The sequence below is a fragment of the Symphalangus syndactylus genome, chromosome 12 (assembly GCF_028878055.3).
Source record: "Symphalangus syndactylus isolate Jambi chromosome 12, NHGRI_mSymSyn1-v2.1_pri, whole genome shotgun sequence".
NCBI classification, from domain to species: domain Eukaryota; kingdom Metazoa; phylum Chordata; class Mammalia; order Primates; family Hylobatidae; genus Symphalangus; species Symphalangus syndactylus.
Genome location: NC_072441.2, coordinates 87398110 through 87410511, shown reverse-complemented (window position 1 = coordinate 87410511; position 12402 = coordinate 87398110). Strand labels below are relative to the sequence as shown.

Below are 12402 nucleotides of genomic sequence, written 5' to 3'. Positions count from 1 at the left end.
TACTCGGTCCCAGCTTTGCTTTCCTCTCCTAGGAGGCATACAGGATGTGAGTGAAGATAGATGGTCAATAGGAATGGAGAACAGAATCTTCACTATAAGAAGTCCTAACGTGTATTAGCTGCTTAACTTGGTAAATCCTGGGCCAGAGATCCAGGATTTATGGACCCAGGGGTCCTACACTATTAGATTATCTAAGAGATTTAGATTTGGAAGGAACCTATACCCAATCTGGGCTCAAACAGGTTTATTATTACACCTTGGCAGACATCTTTTGGTTCCATCCTAAGCAGGTTAAAAATGAAAGGCTTTTGTTTTCTGCTTTGGGAATGGTGTGTGGCTAGGCTTTTTCAGGCTGAATGAGGAGGGAATCTTTGAGATAGTTAGCTACCTTGCCTGTGGTGGGTGTTAAGTTGGGGTTAAAATGAAAAGCTTATCTTAGAGTTAACCCTTGGTTCACAATGAAAAACAATTATTCTTAACATTTTTTAATATCCAAAGTTTAAGAGAAAATTCAAATGTTTTCCCCTATCCAAACTTTTAAGGTATTATGAATATATATGTTTTACATATTTCCTAAAACCTTGCAGCCAACTTGCGTATCTGGTCATAGCCTGCTGAATCCTAAGGGTCAGAGGTGGTTATTTCTAAGATCCTTTTGATTTTACAGAAGGATGGAACTAATGCCCTTTCTGACTCTCTATTGCCAAGTTCAGTAATTCCTTTTTTCTTTCTGTTGCACCAAATTCTGCCCAAAGTATTCTCCCCTCTATGATTCTTAGAAGTGTAGATTTTTATAGTTGACAAGATATTAAGCATCATCTGGTCCAATCCTCTTATTTTAAAGATGAGGAACCAAGGCTCAGAGAGGTTTAGGAACTTGAGCATGGTCACACAGGCAGTGAGTGAGACCTGTACTCATTGATAGTTTATAGCAGTCCTTGTGGACTGGCTAATTCAGTGGTTAATTTGACACTAAGTGTGATTATATTTCCACTGACACCCACTCTTCCTATGCCCCATCTCCTGTGCATGATACTGAGGAACTCCAGTACCGTGGACCTTAAGAGAAGTAAGTCTACTAAATGCCCAGTAGGTTGGAGAAGTTGGGTTATGATGAAGAGGGAGTCCCTGAAGATGGGGCAGATGGCATCTTCTTACACTTCAGGGCTTTACTGGCAGGTTCCAGTTCACACAGAAGAGACCATTGGGCAGAAGTCACTGCCATATCCTTTGGAGCTAAAAAGGGTGACTGTAAGGACAGGTCGCATGTGTGTGTGTGCGTGTGTGTGTGTGTGTGTGTGTGTTTGCTGGCATCTGCAAGGTGAAGAGCTGAGGGAATGCTAACCTGATTGTGAAGCCGGAGACAGGGGCCAGAAGAGAAGATAAAAAAATAAAAGCAGAGGAACATGTCCTATTCTTGAGCTGGAGAGAGAAAAAATCTGGAGGCAGAAGTGGGCTTGTGGTAGGCTGAGGGGGGCCCTCAGAGACTTAGTTAAGATTCCGAGGAGCAGAGACTGGGAAGTGGGTGGCAGGGAAGGAGGTGGGGACAGCTGTTGCTTTGATTTGCTATTGAGTCAGTGTTCTTGGTGCATTAGCACCAGGAGGGAGCCCTAGGTTGGCCCCCAACCAAAACAAGCCCCTCTGTAGCCAATACTGAGTTGTAGCAAGGAGAACTGCAGTGGAGAGACAAAATGGAACGGGATTTGATCCCAAAAGAGTCTCTTCCTTGCCTTAGCTGCTTCCTTATGGGACTGGGCTGTGAGCTCTAGACAAGCATCTAGTGTTCTGCCCTAAGAGGATGAGAGGGTGAGGTGAAACTGAGCACAGGGGAGGGCTCAGTGAGGACCTCTAGAGCACAGATTCTGTGCAGGTACTGACTCTCTTCAGTTGTTTTGGAGTAGGCCCCTGAAGACAGGATGATAACAGCCCTGAGCCATTTTAGGAGTGCCTGTTTATCTCGTCTCCTCATTCCCTTCTCACTATGATCAAACACTTTAGACATACGGACAGGTATGACTTGAAATCTGCATTCTAATGCAATACAGTCAGGAGGTCAGACTTTGAACTCTTAGTTGTCCTCTTAAACTAAGTAGAGGGATTTTATACCCTTTCCCTCAATTTATCTTGCTGCTTTCACACATATGTAATAGAACTGGGGGGAAAAAGTTCCTCATCTTAGGAAAGTACTTGAGAAAGGGAACATAACAGAGTCAAACGCAGAACTCAGTTTAGCTCATTGGAAGGGTATGGGAAAATAGAGACTGGGAATGGGCCAGAAATCCCAGAAAATTAGGAGAAGTAAAGAATATATTCTCTGGAGATGAAAAATCTCAGCCCAGGTTCCAACAACTTTCTCATACTCTGCAGTACCTATCCCAGTGCCCCAATACCTGTCTGAGGGCGTGGATGAATTCCCTTTCTCAATGGGCTCTGTCTTATTCTCCTATGCTCCTTATGTTGCACTTTAGATATTTCAGGCTGATGGCTTGGTGTGGTGGGATAACAATGCTGTGGAAAAGTTTAATTTGTTAGAAGTCAAGCAAGAAAGCACTCATCTCTGCTGGTTCTGATTTTCCTGACTTGTTTTTACTGTTTCCCTTCACTGGGTGATCAGAGTCAGGGTGTGGATGACAGGTTCAGGGCAATGGTTAGGAGCATTACATGAAGAAAAATGTGTTCTGCTCTACACACCCACACTACTCTAGTTTCACTGATTCCCCCAATCCTAACTGCTATTTAGTCTCCCTGCACTCTTCTCACTTAAAAAAAAAATCTGTATTTTTAAAATTGCAGTACATTGTTCGCATTAGCCTCACTTTGTACCTTCCTGAGAATTTAACTCTTCTGTGAAATAGATACATTCTCCCAAGTCCACAGATCTCACAGTCCCCAAAATGGAAAATAACATTTTCTCACAGTCCCCAAAATGGAAAATGACATAAAGAACTCTTATCTCTCTTCTTAAATCTCCATTGAGTGTCTCTTATTTGATGTGGGCAAACACGCATTTTTGTTCCCTAAGATAGATGCATATTTTGACATGTGCCCCTCAATACACACAAGACACTCTGATCCTCACTAATCGTATTTCTGGGTTCTTTTTTCTGACATGAACACACAGATTTTATTATGACCTAGATACAGAGCCCTTTTCACATGCCCATATTAATCAGAACCCCTTACTTCCAGAAAACCATATGGCTTAAACTCAGAGATTCTCCCCAAAGCAGAATTCAGGCTCTCTCTTCTGCTCAAACTCCCCAGGAGAGGGCCAGAATCCTCTCCTCTCCAGGGCTGAGGCTCAGTCCATCTGTCACCGACATTGGACTCCAGGGCTTGGAAACCAGAAAAGAGTTGGCATTAAGTGGCAATTGAGGATAAATGAAAATATGGGAGGCGCAGGGGCTTGGTGGTGGTAATTTTTATATTTGTGTGAGATTAGCAGATAGAAATTATGGGAAGAAACATATAATATGTATTTGGAAAGGTCTCATCCTTAAGAACTACAGCAAGAACTAGTGAGTGCAATTGTTCCACTGTAATTTTTGCATTTGCTGGGCAAAAAAAAAAAACGATTAGGAGCAGATGGTAAAACTGGCTTCTCATTTTATAATAACTCAAGAACTCAGCTCCAGGCTCTTCAAAGACTGACTGACCGCTATGCTAAGTTCCAAGTTACTTGTCATTGATGTACTTACTGAAATCAGAATTGGAAGCAAAGCGCCAGGTCATAGAAGGGTAAAAGTAAAATATGAAACAAGAATCTGCATATTTCCAATAAAATCTGGTGTCAGAAGTACTAGTTCTTCATCCTACCTTGCCAGTATTTGGGAGTATTTGAAGAAAGGGGAGAAATGAATAATGGCTAGCCTACAGATGAGTGCCTGAGATCAGCCTTCATTTCTTTTTCTTTTTTTTTCCCTAGGGCAAGGTGATGCACCTGACCTTCTTGACCCTGAACTAGAAGTAAATGAGCTAAAGGTGCTTATAATTAGCAATCAATACACAATTAGTGTAAGTCTAGCTGGGGAAAGGGAAAATAAATCCTTAGAGAAGACAACATTTTAGTTTGTTCTTTAAGTTATTTAGCTTTCTTATTGTTCTCTTGGAGACTTCCAAGAGAAAGAGAGAGAAGAGAAGGTTGAAGAATCCCAGGGGTAAGAGTTCACATTAAAGAATGATATATGTGCTGAAAAATATGTTGAGATTTCTGTATTTGAGTCCTTTCTGAAACCTGCCTGCTCTTCATGAGAACAGGGAGCTTAGGAAGATGAGTAGATGGGAGACACTCCAGCTGTTACTATAACCCTAATTCTGTCTTGCTGAAGGCTCGCTCATAGAGATAAATCACTCTCATTACCTGTCCTTGAGGAATGAAGTTTCTCCTTGTTTCAAATGAAGAAATGAAAGAGGAGTCCTGGAAATTCATCCTGGAAGCCCACCTCTCCAACTAGACTCTGCTGTAGGTCACTCATAAGTATTAACTATTATGTTAACTCTTATCCATAAATTGACATGGGAAAATCAGCATTTAGGGGATGAGAAGCTTGTGTAGTTCTGATGTGATGTGAAGAACAGGTTGGCTAGTCTAAGACTGACAGGGGCTGAGCGCTCTCAGCTCCCTACCCTGTTTGATATCATCAGCTTGTTGGAAGATACCCTCAAAGCATAGCAGAGTACAGTTTAAAGATGCATCTACTGAGATATGGCCAAAGACCTGTGCTCTGAGAGAAGATGGTTATATTTAAAGCCATTTAGTTTTGTACAAGGTGGTTATAAAGGTGGGGAAGTTAAGTCAAGATTTTGTTATTTGTTTTCTCCTATACATGTACTAACCAGGCCTAACCCTGCTTAGCTTCCGAGATCAGACAAGATCCGGTGCATTCAGGATGGTATGGATGTATACTTGATACTTGTTTTCTATGCCTCTCATTTACCGGATTCCTCCATTATCTATTCTGATAACCCATTGTTATGTATTGTCTTTGCTAAGGTTGAGGGAAAAGGGTAAAAAAGCACCATGACAGGAAAGTTAGTGTTGGTTGTCATGCTCAGAGTGCTCTTAAGAGGTACATGTTTATAAACTGAGTAGGATTCATTTTACATTCCACACTTATAGTGTATACAGTCAATCCTGCATATCCATGGGTTCCACCTCCATAAATTCAATCAATTGCAGATTGAAAATATTTTTAAAACCTGTGCCAGTACTAAACTTGTATAGACATTTTCCCCTGTCATTATTGCCTAAACAATACAGTAAAGCAACTATTTACATAGCATTTAGATTGTATATGGTATTATGAGTAATCTAGAGATAACAAAGTATACAGGAGAATGTGCACAGGTTATATGCAAATACCACTCCATTTGTATCAAGGACTTGTGCATCTGCAGATTTTAGTATCTGTGGGAGGTCCTGGAACCAATCCTTCATGGGTACCAAAGTACAACTGTATATGGTTATCATATAAGAGCAATACTATCTCAATCTAAAACAGAACTATATATAGTTGTATTTTTAATCTATGAATCCAGATATGACAAAACATTCAGTTCTTCTGAGGCCATTTGAGGCCACTGTAGGCCACAATTTCCTGAGCATCTTAGAAAAACCTTCTAGCACTTCTTTTTTAACCTAAGAATTGCTTGCCCTTCTGTTCCCTTTCTGCAGTTGATCAGATGGCTGTGAGGACTTCCTAGATCTATATCTCACAGTTTTGTTATGTGTTTGTGGTGGAACAGGTCGGGGAGCATAACCAAGAACATGTGTGTGTTTGTGGTGGCAGGGAGGGAGATTCCAGCCCTGTTCTGGGGACTGCACTGTGGAGAATAAGGAGATTATGAAACTTGGAGGTAAAACAGGACCATGGAGAGCAACAAGAAAAGCCTGGAGTGTCACTGTCAGGGGCTAGCACCATGGAGAGTTCAAGGCACAGGTATAATAGTTTGCTCCATAAAGAACAGGAGAACTGGGATCATGGGGTAAGGCAGCCAGCTCTCAAGCACAGGAACTAAAAGAACAGACATCATGGCTTCTATTAGGATAACTCTACGCTCATCACTTGCTCTATAAGGCCTCCTGAAGTGCTTTATTTGAACCTGTCAGGTTGATACACAGCCAAGAGACTGTGCTGAAAAATGAGGACCACCACCAGACTCAGTTTGTCAACATGAGCCTCTGTGATTATGTTAGATACCTAGATATTAGTGGTGATGGAGGGGCTTTTAATGTGGTACAACTTATCATGAGTAAAATTAGGCCTATCTTCTAAAGAGGGAACAGAGGGCCTGAGCCCCCTCAGAGACAGTAGGACGCAAGAAAGTCAAAATATGTATTTTCGTCGGGTAGGGTATGAGATGTATCAGACTCAGAATGTCCCAATGTATCCAAAATTGCTGTAAGTAGTTCAGACAATCACACTAGAAGAGAGGTATGGAATCGTGCCTCTTAAGAAGAGTATTGTTCTCAGGATTTAGAAGTTTCTCTGTTAGTTGAGGAATTTGATGACAGTCTTAAGGCTTAGGAAAATTTTGGTAAAGAGAGAAATGATTCTTTAGTAGTTGCTGCTTCAGTGAAGAATATGTACCTTTACTTCTTAGCATCTTAGCTTCTATTGTGTAAAAATCTCAACAGATTCATGTGTTCAAGCCTCCTGAGAGCTCGACTTCTCTGTACTAGAAGAGATGGATCTTCTTGTCATATATAATAGAATTGGACTGGGTTTTTACTTGGGTAGTTATTGGAGCCCTGGGCACCAGCTAGTTCTGATCTTGTAAAAAATCAGCACTACTGCTGATCCTAGAGGCAGAGACAGGTCTCTAGCCCTGGAAACTTGTTCTTCTTCATTTTATGATGATTTGGAGTGTTTATACTTAATCTGAGCAAGTTTTTAGAAACAGAATCTTTTTCTGATGGCTTGCTTCTCCAGGGTCCTTTTCTGATGGTTTGTTTCTGTCTTTTGTAAGCATTTCCACGGGGATTGCTATTCTCAGAGATTAAGGGTGGACCTCTAAAACAAGACCCCATACAGGAAACAAAATATTCTAGTACATGGGCCTATAGTCAGTGTTAAACATGAAACATTACATTCTAACATGAAAAATAAAAGAAAATATAATTACCAAAACCTTATAATAACTTTGAATTTTTCACTCAGTAGTCAGTAAGGAGCTGGTCCAATCCACAGCTTGCTTTCAACAATAATCTGGAACCTAGATCACCATCCTTAGGTAAAATTCCATTACTGAGAATTAGATGACAAAAAAGGGATTGTTGAGCCAGTATGCAGTTCCACTGGAGTAGGAAACAACAAAGAATAAGACTAATAACAGCCCCAGGGGTTTTCTTCCTCTGGTGATATTTTTTCCTACCAAGTGATTTAAGGAAAATAAACTTTTGATCCTGTTTTACATATTATTTGGACTGCAAGAAAGTAGTAACATCAAGAAGTACCAAAATCAAATCTAAGAATTTACAGAGCAATGGCACAACCTCTCAGTTTGTTATTTCAAAGTAACCAGAACGCCAAAGAGATGCTGTCTGTGGAATTTTATGGCTGCAGGACTATGAGTCACTCTCTCCAAGTGAATAGTGAATATCTCCAACAAGGCACTCTTGCAATTAGATTTGGACCTTCTTTCTTCTTCACTTGGAAGAGGAAAGAGAAAGAGCCTAAGGGTAGTAAGCTGGCTCATTCTATCAGTCTAGGACAGAGGATTTTGAACTGTGCGGTAGAACCCCAGGTAGTTCCTTAAGGATTATAAGAATGTGTAAAAGCCAGTAAGACAGGGAAAAGGGATATAGGTCTTACTTCACTATTTCAACAACAGCAGTTCTCCTTTGATATGTTTTCCTCATTTGTTAAAAATGTCTCACATCTTTGTTTTAAAAACAAATGAGAAAACTGCTGCCCTAGAGGAAACTATTAAAACTAACAGTGCTATCCAGATCTATGAAGAAGCTTAGAATAGAATGGCATAATTGCTGGGTAGGCAGTTGACATTACATACATTAGGACCTACATGAAACACACTGATTCTTCATGGAATTAACTAAACTCTGCTATACAAGTGTCTCTGTGATAGTCTTAACTTTTCTGTGGCAGAAAATGCACATGTCTAAAAGGAGAGCATATCCTTCCCAAGAGTTACAGCTGCAACTAGGAGGAGAACAGGAACAGAAACAGAACAGTTACAGCTGCAACTAGGAACAGAAACTGGATGGAGTCGATCTGCCAAACAGATCTGTGGACAGCAGTAGAGTGAATGCCTGCTGGACTTCTCTGGCACATTGGGCATGATGTCCTCACTGGGCATCTGGCCAGGGGGCTGTAGAATGAATGGTAGCAGACAGAGGTCATTGAGAAGAAATAGATGTTCATGTGTGGGGCAGTGCAGTACAAGGTTAAATTGCTGTAACCTTATCTGAAACAAAGAGAGGCTATCCGTCTATCTATCTTTACCCTAGGTCAAGCCACAGAGTGCCGGAAATAACTTCAGAAGGAAGAGCCCAAGAAAGCTGGTCACAGTGTTGAATATTGAGCTGTTCACCAGAGAGAGGACACATTAAGTTCATAGGACTTGTGTCCTCCAAACCCAGAATTGTCAACCACTGTGAAAACTAGTGGGGAAATGTGAGAAGGAAGGGCAGATGGGACATTCTAAATGTCTTACCTGTTCCTGAGCTTCTAGCCACAACACTCATGGCCAGTCTTAGTTATCAGTTGCTTGCCCTCTCAATCCCTGTTCAGCCTTATGAAGCTTAAAAGATTTATGCTGTGCTCCAGGGAATGATATGCCCCAGCAGCACATTAAGTTTGTTTTCCTTATTCTAAATGGGAATAGGTATGCTACCACAACACCCTTGACAATTCAAACATCAGCATAAGAGTATCTTGTCCTTAAACCTTCCCACCACATCTCTCATAGTTTTGGTCAAAATTACCAGTTAAGATACATATACATATTGCCTAGATTTCTTCCTAGGGGCTCCAGGCCAACTCAGGGGTACGAAACACATGCCCATGATCGTGTGCAAAATAGTCTTCAGGATTACTGTCCGTGAGCATTAAATCTATGCATTTACCTCCCACCATCAGCACTGGCCTTCTTAGATCCAGAAACTAAAAGATAGAATTAATTTAAGACAGAAGATATGGTGGTTATGTCTCATGCATCAGTGTGTCCTGAGATATTGCACACCAGACAGATGTCCATTATCTGTAAAGATAATGCTTTCCAAGGAAAATGATGCTTGGTTTGACTCTTCTTTGGAAACAGACCCCTCCTGTTCATCTCCCACTTCCCCACCTCTCCTCTAGAAATTCCCCATTCAGAAGTTACTGCTTTCCACTGTTTCTCTCAGCCACTGCTCTGAAGCATATTTCTAAATATGAGGATATAACATTTCTCTTCCTCTCAACTTTAAGCCTGAATAGGGGCTGAGTCCCCAGTTTGAGGACCAAGAAAGAAGAGTGTAGTTGGTGAAGAAAGACTTGGCTAGTATATTGACTTACTCTAGTCTATAGTTTTTTTTACATCTTAGAGTAGAAGAGCTCACAGCTTTCTGGATGACGTCTTTCTCTCTTTTTGGGGCCCAGCCTAGCACCATCAGTTCCCATTGCTGAACAGTTGCAGTTTGGATCATATTTGCCTCTCGTCATAAAACTCAGCAGGTTAGGAAGGCCAGGGGCTACAGTTGAAAGTCAAGGCCTAGTAGGAGGGTCATTAGTGAAGCACAAACACCCAGCAGCCTCTCTGTCGTGCACTTAGCCTGCTCTCCCCAAGGACTCCCTTCAGCTCCTCAGTGAGTGGGGTCATCAGTGCAGTCCTCCGGGGAGGGGATTCCACATAGGGGAAAAGAGAGGCTGCTGTCTCTGTGGTGACTAGGGCGGGAACTCCCTTTGGGGAGTTTGATGGGTAGAGGGTGGAAGGAGTCAGCCAGCCAACTATAGGGAGGGGATCTCCAGGGCCCCCATACCAGGGGAAGCCCCTTTATCACGATGGAGACAGGGCTGGGGGAGGTCAGGCGAGGTGGAGCGATTATTCCTCCAGCACCCTGGCTCTTTGCCTGTTTTCCTCAGATGAAATTCTCTACATCATCCTCCCCAGTTTCAACCCCTCCCCTCTCCACCCCCGCCCCGCCCTGTGCCCATCCCTGCTGGCCACTGGGTCCATCGCCCAGGAGCCACCTCCCCTTTCTCCTCCCCTGCGGTTCTTTCTGTTTTTCGTTGGCATCTGGCCGGGCATAGCCACCACCCTCCCCCTTCACTCTCCCCACTTCCCTTTGCTCCACAGAGGTCCTGTTCCCTCTCCCCCTTCCTCCATCCCAGCCCTCCTCCTCTTCCGACAGGGCGGCGGGGAGAGGAGGATGCATTCCTTTAGTCTCTTCACAGCCTGCCCTCCCTCCTCAGGGACCTGAGGCTTGGAGCTGTGGACCCCTTCCGGGTTTCCCTACACGCTGCCCCTCTGCCATCCTACTAACCGTTAGTAGCCTTTAAGAAAGCTGAGGTGCCCCCACAGCGCTGACCTACATAGCCCGGCCCAGGGCGGGAGGGGCTCTTCCCCAAGTCCCCTCACCCCTGGCCCCGCCTCCTTTCTCCCCCGACTCCCTTCCTTCATCTGTCTACCATTAGGAACCAAAGAAGGTTTTGAGTTCCAGACTGGGGCAAAGGGGCTAGGTATGCTACCCCATCCCAAATTTGGAAAAATCAGTGCTTAGCCCAGGAAAGCTTTGGGTTTCTCATGCATCCTCCTCCCCAAATATCTTGATTCTTTCTTTTGCGCTCCCCCCTACCCCCACCCCGCCTCTGCTCCTGTCGGATTTCTTTTCCCAGCTTCTACCACTGCCAGGGATATTGCCATCCTGGGCCCCCTCCGCCCTGTGTTGTTGTTTTGCTCCAAGGATAAGGGCCCCCTTCTTTGCCCACGCCCCCCTCAGCAGCCTCACCCAGGCCCCCTTCTCTGCCCACTCGGAGCTGCGCCGCGGGTTGAGGGGGGACGGGCGGGGGTAGCAGAAATGTTTGCATACAGCAGTTTGGGGGATTGCGCTGGCTACCCAACCCCTACAGATATACATACACAAACACCCGACACACGCCCTGACTGAAACAGCGACAAATCTCACTCCGCCCCCAACACACACTGACACAGACATACACACAGATACTGACACAGAAACGCAGAGCCAGACACCAACACAGACGCGCGCGCACACGGACAGCAACACATCCAGACCCCGGGCTGCTCCTAACGGACATCAGCCCTGACAGCCAAACCCCGGTGCACACGCAGACACACGCTCGGTGGTGTACACAGAAGGGTGAACACGCCGGCACACCCACAGTCCACAGAGACACGGATGCTCAGAGACAGACACAAGGGTATTAGCAGCGGCTGGTGACTTTAACCCCGGTTCCAAACAAAGCCAACAGGCTCCCTCAGCCAGACTCCCGATCCCAGCCCCCGCCTCGGGTCACTCCCCACCTCCCCAGGCGCCGCCCCCTCCCTCACTCACCGTCCTGGGAGAGGTTGGCCCCACCGGGCGCCCAGCAGCAGGCGAACAGCAGGAGCAGGAGAGAGGCGGCTGGGGCCCCCATAGCGCTTCCCGGCCGGCTCCCTGGCTGGGCGCTGGCGAGCCTGAATCCCCGGGGGCTGGGGATGGGGAGGGGGTGGACTACGATGTTGACCGAAAGGGCGCCCCCGAGCCGCTTTGGAGCCCGGGGCCGAGGTGGGGACCGGGAGGGAGCCGGCGCTGCTGCAGTCGCGGGGATTAAATAGGGCGCTCGGAGCAAACCATTTGGTTGGAGGTGGAGGGGGTTTGGCGGGGGGCTGGGCTGGTCGCGGGGGGGCCAGGCTGCCGCATTCCCCACTCCCCCCGCCTCCCACACCCCCTCCTTGCCTTGGTGGTGCCTTCCACCCTCTCCCCCGGGAGCTCCGCCAGCCAGGCTCGGGTGTGGATCAGAGGGAGGGAGCTGGCTCAGCAGTGGGACCCCGCGCTCACCCCTTTAGGCTTGGGGTGGAGGGAGGGGAGTCGGATAGGGCCATGGGCCAGCTGGCGAGTGCGGCCACTGCAGGCCTGGGCAAGGGCGTGCCCACTAGCCTGAGATCCTCCAGCTCCGCCCTCCATCCTTTGGCAACTGGGGATCCCCTTAAGCCCTGGGGTCACCCACCAACCATGTACCCAGGGACATCTCTCCAGTGGATAACTACTAACTCTCAGCCTTCTCCTAAACACTGACATCCCTAATTCCTCTTACCCAAGAGCCCATAGTTATCTGTCCAGCAACAATTTGTGGTCCCTGGCCTTAAGCCCTGGGGTCCCCCTATCAACAGTGTACCCAGGGACATCTGTCCAGTGGATAATTGCTAACTCTCATCATTCTCCTAAACGCTAATATC

General features: G+C 45.5%; 1 protein-coding gene across 3 annotated transcripts in view; it reads right to left on the bottom strand.

Moving 5' to 3' along the window:
* The window catches only part of CADM3 (cell adhesion molecule 3), a 31027-nt gene extending 18955 nt beyond the window's left edge, over window positions 1–12072 (bottom strand). For 2 of the 3 annotated variants that reach the window (XM_063624951.1, XM_063624953.1), the window contains exon 1: window positions 11519–11777. In XM_063624951.1, coding sequence (XP_063481021.1) covers window positions 11519–11600 — 82 coding nt within the window. In that variant the 5' untranslated portion in view covers window positions 11601–11777. Of the gene's footprint in view, window positions 1–11518 lie in introns of all 3 variants that reach the window. The other variant, XM_063624952.1, reaches the window with a different exon arrangement.
* Window positions 12073–12402: the final 330 nt, after the last annotated feature.